A 27829-nucleotide genomic window follows, 5' to 3' on the forward strand; every position below is an offset into this window, starting at 1 on the left:
ATGCGTAGGGCTGCAGCCGTTGCACTGCAATCTCCCACAGAGGTTTACTTAGGAGTAGAAAGTCCCGGTCTGCTCAAGAGGACTTACTCCCAGGTAGGCGTGCATGGGATTGCAGCCTTCGTGGACTAATATATTGCAATATAAATGCACTGGCAATATAAATGAATGAATGCATCAATAAATCCATAAATGTACTCTTCAGCTTGCCTCCAAGAACCCCCCCCCACGCGCTTTTATTTAAAAAATTCATCTATCTTCGCCTGCATTTAAAAGTACAAAGTGATCATCACCCCAAAGCAGAGAAAACAGACCCCGCCGTCAGAGGCGAGGGACAGAGACTCACCGCGATCACTCTTGCGCTGCCAAGCAAGTTAGAAACTCCCGCCGGATCTCAATCTCTCTCCGCTTGCGAAGTTTCTCGGCGACACCATCCAAAAACGGACCCTTTTTAACTCCCCAAACTCCCCCTTTCGAAAATGTGGGCCGCGTAAAGCCTGGGGAGCCTTATTAGGCAATGTTTGCAGGAGGTTGGGGACAGGCGGGAAGCCGGGGGGGGGGGGTGCGCGCGGGCGGGCGGGCGCGCGCGTGTATGGGGCTGAAAGGCACGGGGGGGGGCGGGGGTGAGGCGGAAGACTCCGAGACAGGCAGCCGCCTCCTCCGCGGACTGCTTGCAGTTTTGACAACAAACGCCGGTGACCTGCGGCCGGTGGGAGGAGGGGCGGGGGGAGAGACAGGGAAGGCGCGGCGGGGATGGGATGGGATGGGATGGGGAGGGCTGGCTGGGTGCGGAGAGACCAGTGCGGTCGCCGGGCTCCTTCGAGCGGGCGGGGGTGCCTCGGGCATCAAAGGAACGCGAGTGACGCGCGGCGACCAGCGTGGAGCGCCCCATTCGCACGCTGTTTTGAATGGAAACCCAAAGGTCGTGGCGTCACACGTGACCCACTCCCCCCCCAAAAAACGCGCGCGCACCCCAAAGTGTGTTTTGCTTTATTTGGGTCTGTTGTCAATGGAGGACAGAAAGCCGGAGAGAGAGACAAGTTTTTTTAACAAAATAATCGAGCAAAGATATTTGTCTTCCTTTTATTTTTCTTGATCCTTCCTTTCCTCCAAAGGCTAAGTCAGGCCAAGGTTCTTCTTCTCCACTCCCGGAATCAGCCCGGTGAGATAGATTTGAGAGACAGTGATTGGCACAAGGTCACCCACTGAGTTTCATGTCAGTGGGGATTTGAACCTTTATCTCCCTGGTCCAAGTCCAAACCTCTTATCTGCTAATCTATGCAGATATTTACCAGATATTGAGAGACATAAACATCTGCTCTTGTTTGCTGTCTCCTTCCGGCCTTGTTGGTGAGGTATCTGCACTGGGCAGTTGGCTGACCATTTTGGTGAGTGCTGATCTAGATGGACCTTTCTGAATGGGCTTGGCCCAGTATGATAAATACTGGGGGAAGAATTGAGTTTAGGTCAGAATGGTTACAAATTTGTTTTAAAAAACCCAATAAATAAAAGAAGCAGAGCACCCAAGAAATACAGGAACATCCATGACTCCCTATCCAAGGCCAGCCCTACCATTAGGTAGAGTGAAGCAGCTGCCTCAGGTGGCAAATGCTGGGAGGAGGAGGCAGCAAGTGTTGGAGGAGAAAACTCTGCACCAATTGGAAGGGGCGCCATCTTGTTCTTCACCTCAGGCAGCAAAATGTATTGGGCTGGCCTTGTCCTTATCACATATACATGAGATTTTAGAGGGGGAAAAAAACAAGTTTTGCCACCACACAATATATAGTAGCCCTTACTGAAGTGTTCCATTGTCATTAATTTGGAATATGGGAAGAGCCCAAATACTTTAATGCAGGGGTGAGCAGACTTCAGGCTTGCTGGATTGACTTTGTTTTTTTACTAGAACCCTGATATCCACCAAGGTGCAAAATAGTGGCTAAGGCAGGCAGACATATGCTAAAAGCATTAAGGAACAGGGTGCCTCTGAGCACATGCTCAGCTCCGGAATATGTGATCAGTACCAGAGCCAAGTTCACAAGTCCATTCACACACATATCTATTGCTGGTTTTCTACCTCGCATTCTTTTTCAGCAACTTAATTTAGAGGGGAAATGCTTTGTAGTTGTTGCTAGTGTCATACAATTTTTATACAAATGAGAGCCAGAAACCCTTGCCAATCTACTGGAAATCACCCAGAGATCTACCAGTAGATGGCAATTTACCTTCTGCCCACCCTTGCTTCAGTGCAGCTGGGGAGTCAAGATTTGGGTGCTGTCCAAGCATCTCTCTAGTCTGGATGACGACCCAAGAGCACTTTTAGGACAGGCAGGAAGGGATATATGACTTCCATGCTGTATACAACAGCGGTGGGCAGAAGATAGATCTCTGGACGTTTTAGCCTTCAACTCCCAGAAGTCCCTGCCAGCATTGCCAGTGGTCATGAATGCTGGGAGCTGAAGTCCTCAACATCTGGAAATCTACTTCCTGCCACCCCTGGTATATAGGATAGAAACAGAGCTTCCTTTCACCCCTGCTAGGTGCAATACCTAACCACAGGAGATAACCCCCTCCTCCAGACTTGAGTTAACGCCATGTTTGCACGAACACTCAGTAAAAGCAGTTGGATGTGTAAACAGAAGACAAACCACTAGTCATATTCCACTGGTGCATGCTATAACTTTTGTCTGTGTATATAAGGCCAGGCTTTGAATATTTGTCCTTAGCTCTTTCGCCTAGTGACAAAATTCACTTACGTTCCAAGGGCAACTTTAGAGGAGAGACTATATGTAGACCCAGCTACATACTGTTTCATAAGGAAGTCTTTTTGATAGAAGGGGACCTTTTTCCCTAGGTACCATATACAGTGCAGTGCATGTACTGAAAATGAGCAGAATCTGAATAACCAGGTGTGCCACATACACAGACACAACTGGAGAGAGATTTCTGCTGAAAGTGTCAGTGCCCAGTGATACACTCCTCTCTCCACCCACTTTGATCAGGGAATTTGGAAGGAGGGGGGGAAAGCCGAATGCAGGATTTTTGCACCAGAAAGAATCCAAATAATCTGATGAGCTGGATTATATCTAGTGAGGTAATCTCACTTTCTGCGATCAGACTTATTTCTGTTTTCAAAATCCCACTAGCTCAGAACATAAGTTTGCTTCATTGTAAAGAAACCCAAACACACACACACACTACGAAGTGGGAATGGGTTTCAGCAGTTATGCATATGAAATGCAGAGTTTAACCTATTTTATTTGGATTAGAACCTTAATACAAATACAGTGTGCACAAATCCATACTTTACCCCCTTGTTCACATCACTACCTTCGTCACTGTGCATTGACACCTGTAGGAGGCACTGTGTCGACAGCTGTGATTATGAAGGCACCTCTTTCCCTAGTGGTGGAGTGGAAGGGAGAGTCAAACAGGGAGGACTGGATGGAAGGTGAGGCGACACAGCTAACACCCTTCCCTCCTCAGATTGTTCAGTTTAGGGATGGGTGGATGAGCAAGGGAGTGCAGAAGAAAGGTACGTGCTTCCTGCTTATGCAGGAACTGAAGCTTAATAGCTGAACAGGAGAGCAACTCTGAACCCGAAAGATAAAGAGGACTGGGAGTAGGTCTATGACAGTCGAGGTTGGATCTTTGATCCAAACTACTTCGACACGTATTTTGGATGGAGGTGTACGTGCACATAAACCTGCATCCTAGCAGGTTTAATTCATTACTTACTTCCAGAGGTGTAGCTGTGTTAGTCGCTGCAGCAAACACAAAAGAGTCTCGTGGAACCTTAAAGATTAGCTTCGTGCATTTGATGAAGCGGGTTCTAGTCTAGTCCACAAAAACCTATGTCACCATGAATCTGTTAGTCCTTAAGATGCCACAAGACCCTGTTGTTTATTCATTACAGAAGTACACAGGATGTGGGAGATTGGCTGAGGAGCCTAATATATGATGTTGCTCTTAACTGGTCATTTATTGTTTTTAAAACTGTAAACATCTTTCAGGCAGCTGCTATAAAGGCATGTTTAGGAAGCAGTGCCTGGATGAGCTTAAGCCTTGTTAAGGCACATTCTTGGCCTAACATTTATACTTGCAACTTTCCAAGCTTATGGACTACAAACCCCTGAGAGAGTTGTCAAGCAGCTTCTGTAGGAAACAAAAAGCAGGATAAAGTTACCAAGGGGATGTGTTTAGGGAAGCAGATGATTGAAGCTGAACTGTAAATACTGCAGTTCAGAGATGATTATCAAAAGATTAGGAACAGAGCTGCCTAAAATGAGTTACAGTAAAATCTAGTAATGGATAAGAGGCGGTGGGAATGGAAGAGGGGGAGACAAAGATGCTTCTGCAGAGCCCTTTAGCTGCAGTTGCCAGATCAAACTACCAAGAACAAAGTAGATAAAGATTTCTTATGCACAGCCATTTTTAACAGCAGTTATAACTTACAATACCACTAGTGTCATTAACTTCTGTATATCCACACAATGAAGCATCAAAATCATTGCTACTTTTAATAAAAACTATTCTAGTGCATGTGTGAGTATTTCCATTGAGGGTGTTTGTTTGCACATACCATATCTGGAAAGGGAATGCCCCTCAGAAATGGCTATTTGTGCAGAAGTCTACCTCCATGTACATATCTTCTTTACTGGATCAGGATGATTGGTATTAACATCTATAAGAGAGACTGTCGGCAACAGCCCAATCTCTAACATTTGAAGAAGGAAAATAGGTGCAATCGATTTGTGTAATATGTACAAGGGGTTAATGGCAGGGTTAGTGATCAAGCTAAATGAGCTAGTTGAGCAGTCTCCATGTGACCTGCTAGCATTCCCCACTAAAGAATTTGTGAAAAATATTCATGTAAACAGAAAGCACATTGGTACATGCAGAAATCATACATTTGCACATGTTGTCACACACTGCACAGGCTCCACAGAATTGCTTGAGCAGAAAAAAATGGCAAGTTATTTAGGGGAAAAACAAAAGCAAATCATGTGGGATGGAGACAGTATTGGGTCTGGAGGCTGAATGTGTGTCAATATAGAAGCCAAGGCAGTGGCTGAGGGGAGATGAAGGAGAACTCGCCCTAAAGCAGAAAAACCTGCATTCCATTACTGTTTGAAGGTATGTCAGGCTACTTTGACATTTGTAAACTAAAAATAGGTCCACATTTTCCTCCCCTTTTCCTGGTCTTCCTTTGTTGTTTCTTCCAGTCTTGAAATTTTGATTGAAAGATCCTGGGACAGGAATAATCATAATAATCATCGACCAGATAGAAAAATAACTACAGTTATAAGATACTTAAAATATTGTAAGTGAAAAGCAGCAGTTCAAACACTGGGTTGATTTTCAGATATCACTCCAAGCTTTGGTTTGGCACTACATGACAAGTCTTTAAGAATCCTTGGGCTCAGTCTGGAACTCCCAAGTCCCCTGGAACTTGAGCAACATGATCTTCTCTCTCCATGGTTTACCATTTCATCCAAACAAAGAGCAAACTATTACTTGCACGTTACAAGCCATAATACAAGCCAGTGGTTTGTGATTCAAATTAAATGGCAAACCAGGGAAAGAGGGAATCACAGAGCACAAAGGGGGGACCATGAGCCCAAGTGTCCTTAAAGATGATGTAGCGCCAAAGCATGGTTGATGTTATGTCTGAACCAACCCAATGTGTCAGAAAAAAACAAACTGGTCCAAATGCATTGAAAGTCTAGCAAATTCTGGCACAAATAAGAAAAGTCCATAATCCTCTGTGATTGGGTGTTGTTGTTTTTAACTGTGTTAAGCTTAAGAACACAGTGAACTGACCAAAAAAGAAAAAGAAAGGCAGATTGCATGGTTTCAGTTGTGCCTTTAAGGAAGAGAGGGCTCTTTGTAAAAGGAATGTGTGTTTCACACAGCTGGGATCTCCTTTCCATTGAATTCTTTATTCCAGTGCATACAAGATTTCCACCAGTCTTTTAAATGTTATGAAGAGGCTTCAGTGTGACCAGAGGTAGTGAGTTGAACTCTGTTTCACTCCACAGTCCAAATCTGTACTTCATTCTGACTGCTTTTGTCAATTTCGCCTCTTCTTAGTTTTAAACAAATCAACCTACAAAAGTGTTGCCAAGTAAACTGGATTGCATCACTTCGACACTTTTTAAAAGACACCAAATCCCACAAAAGAGCAATTGTTCATAAACAGTATATAACTGGGAATATACCAGAATGTTTATCTTTATATAGTACAAAGAATTTTGAGCCAGGGAGTGCAGCTGGATGTACAAGTATTGGAAAACTTCTAATCATCAAATTGTTATTCATGTCATTTTGACTTGAAAAAGTTAGCAGCTTCAAGGAGGGATTTTTTGGTTTCTGGGCTCTGAGGTTCGAACCAGGCCTCCGACCTCATTGCCCAGAAGCCATGGTCCCCACCCCCGTCCCCTCATAGCCAGCTACATCTCCATGCTTGGAAACGGAGCACAGGGACAAAGGGGAAGTCCCGCAGGCAGAGAGGGGAGGAGACCATGGAAGCTGTGTTCTGCAGCTTCCTATGCACACCATGGCCTCTCCCCTTCTTGCTCCAAAGCTCCCTGGCTAGATAGGCAAAATTGCCTGTTTAGCCAGAAATGCAGGGTGGCTGGAGCATGGAGGTGAGGATCGCCTCTGTGCTCTGGCCAGCCTGCACTGGATAGTCATCAGCCTCTAAGTTTGGAGGCTGACAACTATCTCCATTGGATTCTGCCCTAAGTAGCTTTGTTGCTGCACAGCTGCGTGTGCCACCCCAGCTCAGGATGCCACTTGACCAATCTGTGGATACCTCTTGTCTCTCCTGGAGGCTTCAACTTGGAATTGGACAGCCCCAAATGCCCTGCATGTATGTATTGTCACTGTCTAAGGTGCCCACAGAACTCCTCTCAATGGCCAAAAAGCACATTAGAGGCTCTTGGTTGGGCTGGAGACTTTGGAGAATTATTTTAGCTGTGGTGCTGCCTCTGCAAGGCTATGTAACCCTCTTCCTCTTCCGCTGTGCAGAAGTCCAAATCTTTCCACTCCATGCAGCTGCTGATGTAGTAGGTTTCCACTTATGAATGCTCCTGCCACAGTAAAAAGATGATCCAGCCAAAGCTCAACACAAATAAAAGGTAACTTGTAACATCTGCTGTCTGACAATTCACTTGTTAGATCAGTTGCTGGTTTATAGTCCATGACAGGGTAGTCCTACCGTTAGGCAAAATGAGGACATCGCTTCAGGTACAAGATGCTGGGGGGCAACAGTGATAGCCTCCGGGCTGTTTTTCCTCAAGTCCCCAGCTGTTTTCCTCTGTTGGTGGACAGAGCAGTGTATCAGTACACAACCTGTCCTAGGCTCGCTAAACCAGCCTGCTGCCTCAGGTGTGGTGGAGGATGCTATCCCATCGACAGTGAAGTAGGATTCAACTGCTAGCCCATTCAGTTTCTGTATATGGACTAGGGAGGGGGCGCCATCTTGTCCTTCGCCTCAGGCAGCAAAAATATCTTGAGCTGGACTGGTCTGCAATGAGTGTTTGATATTTATCCATGAGAGCTAATAGTTAGGAGATGATTGTCTGGCAGGTGAGGAATCTCCCTGGGTTTTCAAATGAAATACCCATCAGATTTTGGGAAAAGATAATGCCCGATCGGCTGAGCTGGATGGGATAATTGTAAGTGTGTCAGACAGGCAGAAGCTGGCCGTTTTGAAGAGAAAGGCAGAGAGGTGAGACTTCCTAGTTGACATTCGTTGAAACCGGAGGTGCAATCTTGGAAGGCTGCCTAACCTGTCTACTGGGGAATATTCTGCCTTAAAGGAGGAGGAGGAGGAGGAGGAGGAGGTGGGGTGGTGGTGGTGGTCATCATAGTAGTAAACAAAATATAACAATTATCTCTTTTTGTTTTCTTTCCAGGGTAGCAGTTGCATAATTTCAAAGATGTTCCCCATGAGCAATTACATCCATTTTACACTTAGTCTAATTATAGTCTTTTATATATTTTCCTTGACATCATTTAGTCCTTCCATAAATGGACATAAGACAGTGGTGGCGCTCTTGCAGCGTCCCTGTGATTTGTAAAATAAATGCCAAGCTGTAAATAAAGCATCAGGTTTTGCTTGTCCTTTAAGGAGGTGCATTTGATGTGCTAATTTCTCTGCCAAAGCTACATGCCACACCTTTAGGTACCAGGTCGCAGGATGTATCTCTCTCTTATCCTTCCAGTGTTTTTCAGTACTGATCTTGCTGCTAGCAACATAAACAAAATCAAATCTTTATACAATGTATTTTCATTTTCTCCTTGAAGCATATTAAGCAATGCTACTTTCGGATCTCTTAAAAGGGGTTGCTCCATGACAGATATGATTTCTTGAAAAGCTCTAACTCAAAATGCCTCCATCAATGGTGTTGTCCACCGTATATGATAACAGGGGCTTTTATGTCCACAGCCTCTCCAGCAAGTAGGTGGATATGTATCTTAAAGATATGTGATAGTCTAGTAGTGCAATCCTATGCATGTCTACTGAGAAGTAAGACCCATTGAGGTCAACAGGACTTACTCCCAGGTAAGGATGTACCAGTTTGCAGTCTTAGGGAGCAATCCTATCAAGATCAACGGTCGCCTCTGACCCCAGGGGCGACCACCTATCCAGTGCAGGGCAGGAGGAGTGGTGAGGAGCAGATCTCCTCCTCTCTCCCCCAGCCCTGCTTTCGCAGCTAGACAGCCGATTTCGTACACATCATAGGAGTGTCCAACTTCCCCGCCCCACCCCCGGAACGCCCCGTTTCTCTCACTCTGTGCTGCTCTTACGAGCATGGGGCTGATCCATGCTGCCTACAAGGCGGTGCGGGAGGAGGTGGGGGTCAGTTCTCCGGGAACTGACCTCGGAATGCGGGCTCCGAAGTCAGTTCCTGGGAAGCGACCTATCCTATAGTGGCCATAGGATTGTGCCTAAGTAGTGTAATGCACCATCTATGTACTATTTTGAGTGAACACTGCCTTATGTGGGCAGAAACCAATTGTAATGGTCTCTTTTGCCACGTTTGTCAATTCTCTCCCCCGCACACATTTATTTGTATCCCTATATCTTTTTCCTATATAATTTTAACGCTTCCATAGAACTTACAGATTGTTTGGTCAAAGCTTGATAGATACTTTGAAACTATTTTTTAGGTTACAAGTGATTCTTTGCACAATATCTTCAAGAATTGTAAGGATTCTAGTTGCTTGTCCCTTTGTTACTTTATTGGATATGAAATATAATATTTGATATATCTGCATCAAATTAGCTGATATATCCTGCACTTTTTCTTTCCATTGACTTTCAGATAATGGCTGTTTGTTATTCTAAACATTTCTTAACCTATATAGGCCTTCCCCCACCTATCCTAAACCATGCATGTTTATGCTGATGACTATAATAGGATGGGTGGTTTAATAATGGGAGATGTAATATATAATGCCTTTTTTTCATTTCTTCTATATTTCCAAGGTGCATTCAGGAAAGGATTATTTATTTGCTCTGTATTTTTCTTTACTACATTTTAGAGAAATGGAATGCTTTGCCATGACATAACTTGTGGGGCTGCTAATTCAGTCTAAATCCATGGGTAGTTTGTTTCACTCTGCGTGATGAGTATCAGGTGGAATGCCTTTAATGTTTGTTTGTATATTAGGTATACCAAGACCACCTTGTTTTAACCCCTTATATCAGGGGTAGGCAACATGGTATCTGCAGGCATCAATTCCCCCCAGACACCTTTCTTGATGTCTGCCAAGGTGCCCTATCCCTCCAACTTTTTTTAATTAACACATTTTCTTACTGGCAGCTGGGACACCTGAACATAAGGTCCTCCAGATCCTGCCAGCTTCATTTCCTATCAATGCCTCGTGGCTACAAGGTGGAGCTCAAAGATATTCTTAGAAAATGAAGACAGTGGGGCACTGCTTTTTATGGGAAAAGATGGAAAAAGAAAAAGGCGCTGAAAATTGTGGGTTTAAAGAAATTGTTCAGTGTGTCATGGCTCAGGCTGCACCTCTGCCTTGTACACAATTGTTTCGGCAGGTTACTCATCCTTTGTGACTAGCAAAGCCTCCCATGGCAGCCATTTTGTAGTGGTGCTTATGACAGTTTCTCAAATTGCCAAATGTGCCCACAGGCCCCAAAAGGTTGCCTACCACTGCCTTATACAGCTTGCACTTGGTTAATCTTGCCTTTTTTCCTTTATGCATGAAATCATTAGAGTTTCTGCCACCTCTGCATATATTAATTCAGCAAATTGATTGGAAGAACATGAAAGAGGAATAATAGTTTAGGTGATACTGACTTTCTGTAGCTGCCATTATATTAAATTTTATGTGTATGTTGTCTGTGTGCTATCCTTTTAAAGTACAGCTTAGTTGCCTACTGAAATCATTGGGACTTACGATATGCACACTTATTCTAATAGGGAGTAGACCGCATTGAATTCAATGGGATTTAGTTCTGAACATGCATAGGATTGGGCTAAGGTGCTTAATTTTCATTGCCTCATGCCCTAAAATTGTATGTCTTTGTTTTTGCAGAACGCAATAGTTTTTTGTGATGTATATTCCTGGAATGGATATCTCATTGGCACCACAAATGCCATTCTAGTATTTCAGAAGAGAGCCACTTTCTCCAGCTTACAGGCAGCAGAAAGGCTCTGCAATGGCACCACATGTACAACCTTTTGTTTATTATGGAAACGTTTTAATCTCAAATGAAGTCACTTATCTAAACAGCTGGAGTTGGAAATCTGGACAATGGAATGGTGACATTCTTGGATTTGCACGCAATATGCTTAACTGGAAATGAAGACAGTATATACATGCAGGGTCAAAGAATACAGTATATTAGTCCAGACAAAATACTTTTTCTACATTTAATATAGTAAAAACAACAAATGTGGAGTCCTCAGATCTCCCGGGAATCCGTTCACACATTGCTTAGATTTAAGAACATAAGCAGAGCCCTGATGGATCAGACCAAGGGTCCATCTAGTCCAGCATTCTGTTCACACCGTGGCCAACAGGCTGCCCACAGGAAACCCACAAGCAGGACATGAGTGCAACAGCACCCTCCCGCCCATGTTCCCCAATTTAAATTGTTTAGGCCCCTTTTCTGTTAAGACTCACTAATGTTAAATGCAATTAATTAAAATATTTATGCCTCTCCTTATATAAGCATCCTTCAGGATCCACACGTAGTTCAACAATATAAAAACAAAGCAATTTAAATACTTAAGGGAGCAATCCTATGGCCACTAGACACTGTCTAGAGGGCCATAGGATATGCTCATTTCCGGAAACCGACCGCCTCCCTTGTCCACGCTGCCTCTGAGGCAGTGTGGTGAAGCCCCATCATCCACACTCAGAAGAGGAATGCAGAGTGACTGAAAAGGGGAGCGGCTGGGGGCATTCTGGGGCTGGGATAGCAGAGCTGTGCGTTTGGCACATCCAATGTGTTGTATGGCAGCTTCCTCTCCAGGTTGCCCCCTCCGCCATGGCTAGACAGCTGAAAACAGCTGTCTAGCAAAAAATAGCAAGGCAGGAGAGGTGTGGAGGGAACCATCGCCCCGTGCCTCTCCTGCCTTGCTTTGGATAGGCAGTCGCCTCCAAGGTTGGAGGCAGCCGCCTGTCTAGTTAGGATTGCGCCCTAAATAATTAAACAGTAGCAGTTAAGGAACACAACATACCTAGATAGGTCAGGGGCAGCTAATTATCTGTTGCCCCCAAAGCCATCTGAAACAGAAGGGTCATAGCCTGTCACCCCATCAGTGAGGGAGCCAGGTGAGACAACAACTGAGGAGCCACCACTGAAAAGGCTCTGTCTCACATAGCTACCCAGAACAGCACCACCACTGCACAGTTCATCCCCTTCAGTCTTTCCCCTTCCTTAAAGACAACAAAAAGGGAAACCCCACAAGGAATGCCAAAAAGCCAAAGCAAAGGGGTAGACAAAAATAATGTTTTACTCAACCAAAGTAAAAGGTTATGACATGTTTCAGACCACATGCAGATTCCCTCAGGGAAATGTAGTATAATGCAACAAGTGTTTGCTCTTCAGGCACCTATGGACATAGCATAGGAGGCAGGCGACTGAAGAGCAAACAACACTTGTTGCATTATACTAAATTTCTCTGAAGACCGACCTGCAAGTGGTCTGAAATGTGCTGGAACCCTTTTCTTTGGTTGAAGAAAACATACTTTTTGTCTACACCTTTGCTTTTTGGCCTCCCCTTGCCTTGGCAGCACAAGCAGTGCACAACACAACAGAGAGACTTGGAGAGAACCACTCTGTTACACCTCCATCAAGATTTGCAAGGAGCCAGAGGTTCCAGTTTCCACGCAAGAATCTCTTTTGGAACCTCAATGCTTTCAGGGGCCCTTATTTGCTTGCTGGGGCCACCTATAACTTTCTAGCATTAGCCAGCCTCAAAGCTCTGAACTTCAGCACTTTTGAACTGACTGGAGCTCTGCAGACATCAAGAATCATCATCGTTGTCATCATCTCCCTATAGGTTTGCCCCTGCCAAGTGCAGGGCTGCCAGGTATTGAGTGTGGCTAGTATCGCTTTGTTCATATACATAAAAAGCTGAGCTGTGGCCTGGGATGTAGTAGTAAAATGCTGGGAGTTAGTCCATACTTAGGGGGAGAAACACCAGAACAGACTCCTGATGTTAATACACATTCGTTCCAGTCATTTTTCCACGCAGGTGCATATGTGTTGCTGTCCTTAACACCCAGCTTTGATGCTGCTCCAATACAAGCTGTTATAACGCTCGGGAAGGAGAGCTGCTAAATGGAAATCATTTTTAGCAGAGCACAGAGCAAAGAACGACCACTCTGGTCAAGTTGGAATTCAACCCAATCAAACAATATTTAAAATATGGTTGGGATGATTATTCTCAGAAGTACCTCAATTTCAGATAACAACCACTAAGGGTTGGATCCAGATTTACATTACATCAACTGTACTGGCGGAAGTAAACTTCACTGCCCCCTCCTTCTAGCCCTCTAAAATTACTACACAGTCAGAAGACCTTGTGGGTGAGCTGTGGTGTGAAGGCATCCTGAAAAATTAGGCAGAGGGACCTCCAATGAGCAGAGACCTTCTTCTTAGGGAAGGTCCCTTCCTCTTATGTAAGGCAGATCCTGGATCCAACCCTAAAGCATTATCTTTCACTAACCATATTATATTTAAGGCAAATCAACGAGAAAAATGTGGGAGCTATGGCTTTAATGGTCTTTTGTTGCATCAACTGCAGTGTATAAAGGTAAAATTAGGAGTAAGATACCCACACATCAGATTTTTAGGTGTGTATTTTCTTGAGATATAGACTACTGAATTGGATTGTCTCCATCAGAGTGAATAACCTATAATCAGGACTGTGTGCAGTAGTATAATTAAGCGTGGGCAGCTGGGGCTCTCACAGTGCAACCCTATAGATGTCTACTCATAAGAAAGCCCCACTGAGTTTAATGGGATTTACTCCCAGGTAAAGGTGTACAGGACTGCAGCCTTTGCTGCAGGGCACAGGTCAGATGAAACTACTGTGCTAAGTCTGAGTAGCTGTGGTTGGGGTGACATTTGAAAAGCATTTTTAATTTCACTGTACATGTGCCAGAATCTGTCTTTGTTATACATGTGCAGCTTAATTTTTGCCTCCTTTCTTCCAAAAGCCAATCTAATTCATATACATACCCTAGGATTTATAGGGGAATTTGTACACAGGCAGAGGGTGCAGTGGTGCACTTATGTAATTGTAGATACTGGATTTAATGGTTTTATGCCTACCCCACTCTAGACAATAGACTTATAGGGGAGGCTGTTTAGATGGAAATGCATATTACTTGACTTACTTTCTAAGCCAGCCCTGCTGCATTTGAGGGCCTTCCCCATCTTCCAGGTGGGGCCCTGGGCCTGCCCAAATTCTTGCCATGACATTGCCACTGAGAGGGGTTTACTTGGCCACCTACAGCGCTAGCTGTATATATTCCATGATCGCATAACATGTGGATAAATTTATAGGGAGTGCAGAATTCAGCATGCTGGGAATTCCAACTTCGATAGAGTATGTTGGTTTGATGATGACTGTCAGCAGACAAAATGCTGAGGTATATAAACACAATTTAGGCTCCAACCCTTTGCCCTTTTAACTGTGAGTAATTCTCATTGAACTCAATGGGGCTTACTTTAGAGTAAGCATACAAAGCAGTGTCATTCTTCCATTTGTTTTCCATTCATCTGTGTCATTGCAGGAATGCTGGAGAGCATGAGCACATAGCCTCCAAAGGTAAAAAGAACAAAAACACGCACAAAAGGGAGGATGCATTTTCTAGGAATAGAAAATAGAATTACCAGCCTTCTTTATTTTTACTAACCTCTGCTCCAACACTTTTAACAGAAGCTTGATAAGCAGACAGTTGCAGATGATAGTGTTTATCTCCCTGCTATGTAAAGCTTCACCTGTGGATTTCTGCACATCAGGCTGCTGTTAAAAGCACAGGAACCAACTAAGCCATTCCCCCAACCCCTGATTCTTTGGCTACTCTAGTGAGGCATTCAGTAAGGATTCATGGAGTGACTTCCATTATCTTTCAATTATGTCACAGGTATAATCCAATAGGTGCACATATATTTATTTACTATATTTCTATTAGACTGCTTGATACTGTTCTCTGGTTATTACACAACATAAAATGATAAAACATAATACCATAAAAGCAGAATTTTCAGCATCATCTTTTTCCCAGAAGAGAGAAGTATAAAAGCAGATAATTAAAAAGAATATACAATACATAAACAATAGTTCAAAATAATAAAACAATGGATTCTTTAAAAGGCCTGTTTTTTTATTTTTAAGTCATCACCTGGTGCTGAAATGACCACAGAGAAGGCACCAGGCAAGCTTCTTTGGGAAGAGCATTTCACAACTGGTGTGCCACCACCAGGAAAGTCCTCTCCCTTATAGCCACCCACCTTGCTTCACTTGTTGGTGGCACCTGAAGCAGAGCCTCCGAAGAGGTTCTCAAGGTTTGGTTGTAGGAGAAGTCAATCTTTCATGAGGGTAGCACACCAACCTTTCCCAAGCATATCGGTTATGTTTATTGGGGCCAATAATTTCTAGCAACTTGAACTGGGGTTTTGAGTGTAATTGACTGCACTTCCCCCATGTAAGCACATGTGGAGGCGTGTCACATTATTTAGCTAATTGGCCTTCAACTGGTGGGTCAGGATCCACTACTGGGTTGCAGCTTGATCTAAGTTGGGTCACAACAGCAACACTACTATTATTATTATTATTATTATTATTATTATTATTATTTATTTCATTTCTATAGCGCCCAATAGCCAAGCTCTCTGGGCGGTTCACAAAAATTAAAACCAAACAACACACAATAAAACAATTTAAAATATATAGAACATTAAAACCATATACTATGATAGAATAAATGGCAAAAAATTAAGAAATAGGTCCTCAACCACCAGGGCAGCGAGCCATTTTGCTGCCTCAGGTGAAGAACAAGATAGCGACAACCCCCTTCTGCATGCAGAAGCTGACCAGACTGGTAGTTGAATCATTCTTCCACATTTGTGATAGGACAGCATCATCCACCACACCAGAGGGATACAAGCTAACTGAAGGCATGCAGGACAGGCTGTAAGCTGTGCATGCTTCTGTCCACCAACACTGCTCCACACTCCTGTCTCATTCTTCCTAATAGGAGGGTCTGCTCTGCCAAAAGCATGTTTGGGTTAAAGGTGGGTCTTGGGTTTGAAAAACTTGACTACTAGTGAATGGTTGAACTTTGGCTGCATCGTCTCTCTGCCACAACTAAATGCAATCTGCCTGTTACCAGGCAAAGCTTCCCCCCCACAACCATGAGGACTAGACACTTGCTTCTATTTAAAAACAAGCTGAGTCTTTCAGAATTTCAAATTTTGTAATAGCTTCCATGGTAATACCCAGAATAACAGCTATGTCCCCACCCCACCCCACCCCACAACTGGGAGCCTACGGATTTATGGAAGTGTCTCAGTTTTGTTTTGCAGTGTAGCCCCATTCAGATCACAAAATCCACAGTCAGGCAATACTTTTGTTAAGATCAACCAAAATATCACAAAATAATAAGCATCTCCAGAACTCTAAACAACTTGGTAATTATTTTGTAATTGGATTTCTCTAGTGGATCAACATGACTTCCTCTATTTTTTGCACAAGTGCTTTACTTAATTTATTCACAATTACTTGAAGCAGCAAATTATAAGGCATAAGGAGTAAAGTCTATCACTACTGATGGGTAATTCAATATATACATTCAAAGCAAGTTGTTTCAGGAGCAATGTGTTACCTTACTCCAGTGGATTAAATTTGCTTCAGCGGTTTGGGATATTTATAACAAATCTGTTCCTCCATAAGGTAATTGACATTTGCCATAAAAAAGGAGCATTAGCTTGAAATTGGTGACAATTGGAAACCAATTATTAGAGCCAATATATCTATCCTCACCAATGGTCTCTGGAGGTATAAGATAGAAGTAAGCAAAATGAAGAGAAAAGAGGCTGATAGTTGGGAGAGATTTGTTAAAGTTTGTTTATGGCTCGCTATCTTACTTTATTGGGTAAGATGCTTAAAAACAAGCTTTCTGTTCAAGTATATTTAGATCTGACATTGTGTTAACAAGATTGCATTGAGTAAAAGTTATATATTAACCTATTATGTAGTAGGATTTGTTTTGCAGTTGTTTTTGGTTTTAAGGCAACATTGGTAGTATTTTACATTATAATAATAGACAAACTTATTTTGTACTTACCAATCTGGATTTTAGGGAGTATTTTCTTTTTATGAACTTGAATGTATTGTTATTATCTCTGTTTCCCAAGTGTGTATGCATTTGTAAGTACCAGTTGTTGAAAGTTTAATATGCCCAGTACTATGCTCTGCAAAGCCACTGTAGTAATACTGTGGAGATAATAGAAGTCTTCAGGTAGTACTTAACCTTTAAACACTCTAACAGTGCAATCCTATACATGTCTACTTAGAAGTATGTCCCATTGATCCAAAGAGCTCTGGGGTGCATCCAAGGGCTTTCATATGCCATTGGAGCTCTTGAACTTATAAATAGCGGCCCCCAACCAATGCTGTATTATTTTTGATGGTCTATTTGGTTCCAAAAAGCAGTTAACCTTGTAATGTTTCCGGGCTGCTGGTGTGTTGCTCAAACCTTAGTTCCCTTGGGTATATCACACTTGTTGTGTAGTCCTTTAGATTCTACTTCCAAGGGTTTTTAATGTTGAGGTGATTTGGGTATATGAAATAAATGTGATGAACAAACTTAACACTTGTGTGGTTATGAAGAACTCATTTTCTCTAAGTTACCACATGCTTTATCTCTGATTTCTAGCTACAACTCTGTCTATGCTTTCTTAACAAAGAAATTTCTTTGAAAGGAAGGTAGGAAATGAGCGGTAATACACACGACTCCATGTGTATGTTTAGGGAGACCGGGAGGCTAATAGACAATTTTATTTAGTGTTGGGAATGAAACTTATCCTAGACCATGCTGGCTGTTACTTTCAGATAGGGCTATTTTTATTTTTTGTAGAACAATCTTCTGAATTTTTATCTCTATATCCATATACTGAAAAAAGTAAAGATGTTGAATATCTGCCTGTCATTAAGGCAGCAATCCTATATACACTTACCTAAGCGTAAGTTCTACTGAGCTCAATGGAGCTTATTTCTGAGTAGACATACCTAGGATTGCATTGTAAGTTCCCAAAGATGTAGGAGCCCTCTAGAGAGTCTGTAATTCATCTTTCCCCAACCTGGTGCCCTATAGATGTTTGGACCACAGCTCCCATCCGCCTCAGCTAGCAGGGATTATGAAGCTTGTAGACCAAAACATCTGGAGGTTGCTAGGCTGGAGAAGGCTGCTGTAATTAACTGCAAGAACGCTTGCCTTCCCTTGTAGCATGCTGAGAGCTCTCCTGCTTAGACCACTTTGACTAATCCTAGAATGCACTATGACGTTGCATGGCTTCTAGCATCCTAATATATAGATATATTAGGATATATATATCTATATATTAGGATATAGGATATATATATTAGGATATATATCTATATATTAGGAGGCTTCTAGCATCCTAATATATAGATACTATCTTGTTTATGGTAAGTATGGGTAGCATGATGTCTTCATTATGAAAATCTTGCTAGATGGAGTACAAGTTTTTCTTTAAACACACAGTCTTAGGCACATGCAAAAAAGAAGACAATTTAATTGCTGTGCCCTTTATGAAGTGTGCTATTTTCTTAAGAGGTATAATCTCTCTCTAGGAATTTTTCAGACTCTGTCTCAAATAGCATGTAGCTTCTTACAGTAACAGTAAAGAACCTTTTTTTCATTTTCTAAGAATGCTGTGTATGAGAAATATTTTTTTAAAAAGTTTGTACTGGTGTTCTCCATCAAATAGAGGTGCACTCAAAAGCATATGTAATACAAATAGATCTTAATTACTTATTAGATAAGTGAGACTTTATCGTATTTTCTTCTTCTCATTCCCACTGTTGCTTTCCAGTTAGTAGAATGAGAGTGCAGCCCTAATTCATGATCAAACAAAAGTAAAATCACTTATTTAATCCAGTTTTATAGTACACTCTACTAGGGTGTAATTCCATGCATGTTTAGACTGAAAAAAGTCCTACAACTCCCAGCTGTGTTAGTGAGGGAACGTTGGTAATTCTAGGACTTTTTTCTGTCTAAATATGCATGGAATTGCACCCTTAATGTCTTAGCTAAAGGATCTTATTCTTGGTACTTATTCTATAGTACTTCACTGTACTATAAACCAGGAGCAGTGGAGTTTTTTTTAAAGAAGCCTGTGTGCGCACATATGCATGGCATTTACTGAAGAATTTTTATTTTAAAATGTTTGACTAACATATGCTTGCCTTCATCAAGAATAATCTCTCAAAACTTCTGTTAGTGACTGTTTATTTAACATCTAAAATTCTAGATTTCGGGAGTTGTGTTAATGTGCATAGGAGTGTCTATTCAAGTGAAACTCCATGATACTTTCATAGTGTTGAATGAAGCTGCTTCAGGAGTTCCTGTGATCATAACAGTTGTTGGCACACTTATCATTCTTGTATCTACCTTTGGGGCAGTTGCTCTGCTAAAATGCAACCGTAAAATGATAAAATGGGTAAGTGCTATCCAGATTATGAGTAGGACCTAGAACGTGCCTTCACTTAAGCTCTGTTGTTGTTTTTTAATAACTTCAAACATATCCAAGAATGGTCATCTTAGATTTAACTACAACTTGGCCACCACCTTTCTGAAGGCCCAAGGGATGGCTAGGTCAGAAGCTGCCATGGCTGAATACTATTCACAGTTGCAGTACTTCTGGTCTGAGTTGTGTAACCTGGCAACCCAATAGGGAGGTGCTCTCTTGGGTTGGTCACATGCTCCTCCTTTAATTCCTTGTAATAGCCACTGGAAGAGCTATGCTAGACAGCAGTCATGAGAACATGGCATAATGGAAAGAATAAACGTAGAACTGTTAATCAAGTAAGTGCAACATCTCGGCAAGAATTAAGGTAGCAACGTTAGAGAGGTCTGTTGCCCACCAGCCCAGAATAACAATTGTGGAATACCAGTTTTACTATGTAACTAGTGTAATGGCTGCCTTTAAGAGAACACGTGTGCACGTGCACACACACCCCTCTACCTTTGAAGGACATAATGTTCCCATGTGTACTAAATTAATTTCAGAGTATACTTTGTAATAAGTTACAAATCATGTCCCAGTTACGTAGCTGTGCTCCATCTCAAATCCTGGCCCCTTGACAATTTGAGGAAAATTACTCCATCTGAGTGTGTGCCTGTTGATTTTAATGCTGAACATATGCCCCAAAATATGTTGTCTTGGAAGAGAGCGTATGAACGGTGGGTGCCCACTTTCTAACCACAGCAGGTTATTTTACCATGTATGGTGCTAGTGGTTCAACTTGGGCATGATCAGCCGCTTGATTCTGACCATTCCTAATCATGACTTCATCACCTCTGATCTATCGTGGAGTATTGGTGCCAGCAGTAATGGATTTGTGTTGATTTTGGCTCTGTAGGCATCTTAGAATCAACTTGGCATTTTAGACAGATTAAAAATTGAAGGGAGCCTGAGATGGACAAATTAAGTGAGAAAATGGAAGTGCTGTTTTCTACATGTTTTTAAATGCCTAGGAAGGTGCAGTCCTGATCCTCCTGTTCCAAAGACACTGGCCTTTAAAGTGAACAGCATTCTCTCTCTCTATTATTAGTTCACAGGCATATTGCTGATACTCTTGATCATTGAAATCATACTTGCTTCTGCTGCCTATGCTTACAGAGAGAAGGTAAGACTTGGTCTGGTAGGAGCCTTCTGTTTTCTAAAGCCTGCATTCTCAAGGAAGAACAGACAATTGCTATTGGTGGGATGCGTCCTTCTTTGATTCCTCCAAGGCATGGGTGGGCAACTTGTGCTCTCCAAATGCTTTGGCGTACAACACCCATAATCTCTCACCATTTGCTAAGCTTGCTACAGCTGATGGGAGCTGTGGCCCTCCAGATGTTTGGTCTACAAGTTGCCCACCCTTTCTCCAAGCTCATGCATAGCGTTCCTGTCTTTACCATTTCCCCTAGGAAAAAGGTATCTTTTATTTCCTTTCCACCTCTATAAAAAAATTTAAAAGGAAGGGAAGTGGATTAAAAGCCTGCTGCAAACAGCCATGATGTAGCTTGTGGCTGCAATGACATTGAAGCATGAAGTCCAGTGCCATCTCCTTGAACACAAGTTCTTGCTTCACTGTGCCCTCAGCTATGTGGTCTATGGTTGGGGGGTCTTTCCAAACATTGTGTTTGTTCCAGGAAGATGCTGCAGCGGAGCAGACCCTTTTATGGACTTATAAACTTTAGTTTTTAGTAACTATTCCTGCCAATTAGTGTGACTGTAACAGACCCTCTGGCAAGAGGAAGCATGAGCACCTATTGGACAGTGCATGTACAGTGTAACGTGCTTCTCATTCACATGTGTCTGCCAAGCATGTATACATGCCATTTCACTGACTTGGGTTTTGCTGTCCACTGATCCTGTGCATATATCCCCGCCGACCAAGTTGAATGTTTGAATGACAGACCCTCAAATGATTCTCTGGGGCAATCTCCTACAGGGACACAGTTACATGTGGGCAGCAAAGCCAACTCCACACCCTTTATGTGGAGATGAGGAGATTGCTGCAGATGGCTGGGGCTAGTGTTGTACTACCTGAAGCAGGACTAGCCCAAGGCATTTGAGGCAGAACGACACCCACCCCCGCTTCAAAGTGCACACTCCCTAGGGCTGGCAAAGTGGTTTTGTCTCCTGAGGTAGAATATCCCACAAGTGCACCTGAAAGTGAAAATGCAACAATAATAGGCCTTTAGCTTATCTTATAATGCTATGAAAGGAATGTGGGATTGTGATGCCACTGGCTATTTGAGCTATCCTAAGGTCACAGAGAGTTAATCTAGTTTATTAGATGCTAGTTAACAGCAACAGGACACTCAGAATCACCTGCCTGAGAGGACCACTTAATTCTGCCCAATATTCTGCTGACAACTTTGTGCATGTTTATTTTAAGTTCCATTGACTTATATAGAGCATTTATTCTTAACATTTATATACCACCTTATCAGCTAAAAAGCCATAAATAATTTAAAACAAAACTTTAAAACAATAAAAACAAGAACAATAAAAACAGTAAAAACATTCAAACTACATATTTGCTCAAGTACAGCCTTCTCCAACCTGGTGCCCTCCAGGTGTTTTGGACTTCAGTTTATCATCAGCCCCAGCCAGCATAGTTAATAGCCAGGAATACTGGGTCTTGTGGCCCAAAACATCTGGAGGGCTCCAGGTTGGCAGAGGGTGCCCAAGTAAGTATAGGATTGCATTCTTGGTCTACCTAATTCATATAGCTGGAACAGGCCTGTTAGACAGAATTGGTGTTGTACTGTTACCTAGGAGATCTTCCTAAGCCTTAAGCATTTTTTCCTCTGTGTGTGGGGCACATGCTACATATTTGGAAGCTCAGTGGTTAGAAGTAGAACTAGTTCTGGTGGTGGAAGTGTTTCTCATTCTTTCTGTGCTTGTTGGTTTCAACCAATAGGAGACCTTCTGGTTATTCCTCTTACTGGAAAAGGTGGTCCTGAAGTAACCTCTGAAAGTATTTACATGTTTAAACAATATTCCATGTTTGGATTAAAACTTTGGCACTGAACTGAGTTTCTCCTTTAGCTATAATTGTTAGCCCAAAACCACCTGTGATGTGCTCGTAAGTACAGAATAGAATCTGAGGGGAGGCAGTATGAAAATATACGCTTTGGCTGCCTTTTCCAATTAGCTAGGTAGCTAGACCTCAGAAAGCAAATGAGTAAAACCAGAAGCCTTGCAAGGAATGTTACTGCCAGCCATGTCTCGATGGGGTTTTCAGCCAAACTGAAACTAGAGAAAAGAGGGACACACTCCTGCACAGTGTTTGACTCTATCACAGATGGTACCAATTTTCTCATGAAGAACTAGTCTGAGAAGGGCTGTTTCCTTAACCCAGAGTGTAGATGGCTTTCCATTCCTGTTTCTCGCTCAAAGTGAGGAGAAGCTTTATGTTGCGTGTTTGGGATAACTTATGTGCAAAAGATATGTTAGCAGCTGACCGGCATTTAAGGGTACAACCCTATGCATGTTTAGACAGGAAAAAAAGTCCTACAACTCCCGGCATTCCCCAGCCAGCCATGCTGGCTTAGGAATGCTGGGAGTTGGACTTTTTTCCTCTCTAAAAATGCATAAGGATTGCACCTTAAGGATCTTACAATCTAGCATGTATACTAGAAACTTCTTATGGTCCATATTTTGAATATACTGGAGTCTCCTTGGATGTTTGAAATTCCCCTTTGCCTTCCTACCAAGGTGCTCAGAAAAGGTGGGTGTAGTGTAGTCCTTAAAATGATCTCTTAGCCTTCCCCAATTTGGTGCCCTCCAGATGTTTTGGGCTGCAACTTCCAGAATTCCTGATGATTGGCCACATTGACTCAGACTGATCAGAGCTGAAGTCCAAAATGTCTGGAAGGCACCAGGTTGAGGTAGTCTGATCTATATGGATCCTTCTTGATGTACAAAATGCAGTTCACACCTAACCTATAATTGCAGTGGTTCTTGGAGGCATGCTAGGCTGATGGGGAGTGACTTCCCTATGACCCACTCAATGAGCTCTGCAGCTGACTGGAAAGCCTCTGTCTAAATTTTCCATACCACCAATAGAGTAATAATTAAGATTTAATATACAGTTTCTGGCAGAAAACCTGCCCTTCTGTACCTTGAAATGGTGCTCTCATCACTCTTTGGCTCTGCCCCAATCCATGAATCAATTTTCTTCTGCCATTGAAAAAGCAAAGCAGTATACAGGAATGCCTCTTGTACAACCCTGTGTGTTTATATTAACACAGTTACATCAAACTTTGTTGAAAGATGTCTTGAAGACCTTGGACAAGTATAGTGCAGGACTGCAGATCATCAAAGGTCTGGATAGCCTACAAACACAGGTAAATAACCTTTTCTCTAGGAACAATTAAACTTTAAGTATAGAGAACTATTGGTGAAACACAACATTCTGGTTACCAGAATATGAATCAAGAGGTTCAAACATCAAGAACAAAGACCGTTTCAGTCTTCCTATTGTGCCACTTAAAAGGTTAACTATAGGCTTTGCCAGGTTATTGATATGTATTCACAGGCTAGAAAACCCACTGGGCTGAAAGGAAGGGCAAGGATCCTGCTTGATCAAGGAAATGCAAGGTATGGGTGCAATCTTACGCATGTGTAGACAGAAAAAAGTCTTACAACTCCCAGCATACTGGGGGTTGTTTGGCTTTTTTCAGGCTAAGCATGCATAGGATTGTGCCCTGAGTGAGAGAACTGAAGATGGCATGATAGACCGGGCTTGTTGGAGTCTCTTGTGCAAAAACAGTGCTTAAACTTGTACAACTTGTTCTGAGTAGACTTGATAGTGGAACAAAAGAAATGTATGCATTCCATGGTCTGTGATGGTTTTGTCATATCTCCTTCAGCTTACCAGTTGTGGACATGTTAACAGAAGTGACTATGAGTATGGATAGGCTGTGAGGGAGATTGCTTTTTCCAGACAGTTTTGTTAAGGAGGTGCAGCTTCACCTACTAGGGTTTTTTTCAGGTACCTCATTATCTGTTACACTTTTTACCAACCAAAATGCTTTTTTCCCTGTCCTGTAGTTCCAATGCTGTGGTGCGGAGAACTATACTGACTGGATAAACACAACATTTGGATCTCTCTCTTCATCTGTCCCAAGGAGCTGCTGTAAGGTACCTGTGGAAAGCTGTGTCACAGATCTAAGCAAAGATACAGTAGGCATTAACAAGCAGGTAAATTTCATCTTCTCATAAAGAGTATATTTCCTGAGCTCTATATTGTATATGCCTGTGTAGTGCAGCTGTAGGGTGGAGAAGGATCAGAAGTCTTGGGAACCTTCACCTTCAGCTTTGTGTTTTGCCATGTCCAAACATTATGGTTGGTTTTACACAACATGAAAAGCCAGAATGCAGGTTGAAGATGGGTTGTGATTGAATTGTGGGTTGTTGTTGAATTGTAGGTTGTTGTTTAAACTCAGCTGTGCTAACAAACAGTGGTTTGTTAACTATGAAGAACCCACAAAGAGAACCCATGTTTTGTTTCTGGGTTGTGAAATCTACGTTATTTGTGGTTAACAAACGATGATTTGTTAGCACAGCATGTGCTGTTATGAAAGGGGTAGGGGAATGTGCCTTATTTCTGTGAGTACTAGGAAGATCAGGAGTGTGCATCTTTACAGGCCTGTTCTTGTAATTAGGGTGTGCATGCTGGAGACTTCTGGAATTTTTGTAATATCAATACAAGCACAGAGTGTTGAAGCCACAGCATGTGGGAGGTTCTGCCAACTCATGCTAAGCTCCCAGCAATTTGACTCTGCCCAGATTCCAAATGCTGCTGCTGACCACCTGTACGCCTACATGCTTATCTCCCACTGTGGAGGTAGATTGCCCATTTAGGAAAATATTGCTCCCATAGAGAAAATAACCACTGATATGATCTCTTCCCATGGGCCATCCCTTGGTTTTTAAGTGAATTCCTTGCTAACTCTTCCTTCACATGCAAGGATAGCATATATGTTGCAGTAATGCTTGGATCTCATAAGGGTACTAGAAAATTGCAAACTGATGTAGGTCCCTAGACATAGGACTGACTTGGTAGCAGCCTCCAGAAGTGCTCTTGGAAGGAGAAGGACCAGGTCAGAAATGTGGTGTGATGCTAGGCCTGCTAGATAAGAACTTTAAAGACAAAGGTCCCCATTGTCTTAGACTGTATGGAGTAGGGCCTAGCCCTAGTCAGGTGCTTGGGGGAAAAAAAGTCTCTCTTCATCCTCCAGAATGTTGAGACCTTCCAAGATGGCTTTGGCACTGCGCTCTACAATAATGGAGATTAGAAACCCTAATTCTTGCTGGGGAATGGGCATTTATTTGTAGCTGTGTGTTCTTGTTGCTTTTGTGACTTCTTTGCTTGTTCTTGGCATTGAACTATTGGAGACTTTCCCATTTCTGCATTTTTCCATGCCAAAAAAAGCAGCACCCAGTGAATTTCAGTCTGTCAGTCAAATGAAGCCTAAATTATGTGGGGGTAGAGAGGATCTGCTGCCTTACTTTTTGTGTCAGCCCCTTAGCTTCTGCTTTTAGAAAGCTACCGGGTGAGGGGAACATGATTTGGCTAAAACTGGAGAATTGAGGAGCTGGGCTTATGGCTTTCATTAAAGGATTCCTACTTTTCTTTCAAAATTTAAGCATTATTGTCAACAGAGCTGTTAAAAGAACCAGAGTCCTGTCTGGAAGTTGAAAAGTAGGAACCCTAAATTAATTGCAATTTGAAAGTTCTTTTTTTTAATGTTAAAATAGATTCTGCACTGTGATTGTGATTCACAACACTCTGTATTTGGCTTTGATTGTGGACTCTGAGGTTAATGCCCCTTGCAGCCATTAAAATACCAGGTTTTTAATTCTCAGGGATGTGTTCGAAAACTGAAGAACTGGATTGAAGAACACATTGCTATATTTGGAGGAGTTGCAATTTTCGTTGGACTTGCACAGGTAAACATAAGTAGGGATGGGAGCAGTGGAGCCTGGTGGATCTGATGTCAGTGAATCTGCTCAGGGTTTTCAGTCAGAACCACTCAGAACTCTAAAGGAGCTATCCAAGGTGCAGAGCACCTTGGATAGCTCCTTGAAAGTTCTGACTGAAACCCGGAGCAGATTCACCGACCCATTGATATTGGAGCCACCAGCCTCCACTGGATGGGAGAGAACTTTCTTCAATTTGCATATTGCTATAAACTTACCAAATTCACACTTCCCAAACCAATATATAGAATGGAATGCAATTGTCCTTTGGTATTTGTAATTCTCTTGATTTTTCAGTGCAGCCTCTGAACAAAAATAAAAGGACACAAAAACGAGTACATTGGGGCGGGGGAGCGTGCACAGAAATGCACAGATTAGTGGAACAGGTATAAACCTGCTTGCAAAAATTGCCATGTATTAGGGAATAGTGCATTAAAATGGATATATTGGGGCAAATCCATACAAAAATCCATACAAATTTCAGTTTGGCCTTTTTAAAAATGGCAAACTGGTGAGAAAATGGGACATACCTGAAGGCTGGAAAAAAAAATGAGACATTGAAATTCACATAGCATAAGCATAAAGTGCTGGGTGACTGAACTGTCTAGTAAATCTAGATTTGAACATTGCACATGATGCTTTGGGAGGTAGACACATGCATGAGCCAGGCCTTCAAAAATCCAGAAAATAAGGGCTGTCTAATTGCATTTGGATTTCTTAATGCTTTTCATAATGCAGCCTTCCCTAGCCTGGTGCCCTCCAGATGTGTTGGACTACAGTCCTCATTATCTGCAGTTGGCTATGGATTATGAGGTCTGGGGGGCACCAGGTTGCGGATGGCTGTTTTAATATACACTATAGAGTCCTGTCTTGCATACTTGGTGGCCCTGTTGCAATGCAGTCCACCGTTAAATCAGAACTAAGCCACACTGAAAACATCTAGCTAGAATGGGACCATTGTATCTCCCCACTTCCCTGTGTTAAATGAAGTACTTATCAAAATGTAACCTTTTAATGTGTTCTGTGCTTTCTTATCAGCTAACTGGGATCCTGTTTTGTTACCTGCTGCTGAAAATACTAAAAGAAAATTATACAAGTATTGAATAAGTTAAAAAAGCTGATGTGAATTTTATGGGTGGAATTGGAAGGCAACGTTTACACTGTCCTCCTTGCCCTGCTAATTATGGAGCACACAAATAAAACACATCACTCTAACCAATGACTTGTCTTCATGAAAGGCACTGGCAGGACCCTACTTGCAGCAAAATGGGTGTGAAGTGCTGGTAACAGCAATGTAATGGTCCTTTAGGGTGCAATCCTATGCATGTTAAGGCAGACAAAAGTTCTACGTCTCCTAGCGTGCCCCAGCCAGCATGTAGTTGCAGGATTTTTTTCTGTCTAAACACGCATAGGATTGTACCCTAAGTTCCTTCCACCCCCACCGGCACTTGTTTCTAAGAAATTTTGAAAATTGTGGTTCTGCTTGTTCTTCCTTCCCTGCACCAAAACACAGCCAACTTCTAGCATAACTTCACCTGAGAAACG

The 27829-nt window shown here is 42.5% G+C and overlaps 2 protein-coding genes across 4 annotated transcripts in view; one reads left to right on the plus strand and one right to left on the minus strand.

Annotated features, from left to right (window-relative positions):
* MYLK (myosin light chain kinase) overlaps positions 1-820 on the minus strand; it is a 274020-nt gene extending 273200 nt beyond the window's left edge. For 2 of the 3 annotated variants that reach the window (XM_084807386.1, XM_084807368.1), the window contains exon 1: positions 344-818. The gene's annotated coding sequence lies outside the window, so the exon portion shown is untranslated. Of the gene's footprint in view, positions 1-343 lie in introns of all 3 variants that reach the window. The other variant, XM_084807373.1, reaches the window with a different exon arrangement.
* A 15752-nt stretch (positions 821-16572) lies between these two features.
* Positions 16573-27497, plus strand: LOC146358306 (tetraspanin-6-like). Its single transcript, XM_084807523.1, has 7 exons — positions 16573-16647; positions 19049-19237; positions 20352-20426; positions 23551-23646; positions 24353-24502; positions 26171-26254; positions 27323-27497. The coding sequence occupies exons 1-7, from the start codon at positions 16573-16575 to the stop codon at positions 27389-27391; spliced, it is 738 nt and encodes a 245-aa protein (XP_084663649.1). The 3' UTR covers positions 27392-27497.
* Positions 27498-27829: the final 332 nt, after the last annotated feature.

Source organism: Heloderma suspectum, chromosome 1 (genome assembly GCF_057233095.1).
Source record: "Heloderma suspectum isolate Gila_16-S chromosome 1, 16-S_ref, whole genome shotgun sequence".
Lineage (NCBI taxonomy): Eukaryota > Metazoa > Chordata > Lepidosauria > Squamata > Helodermatidae > Heloderma > Heloderma suspectum.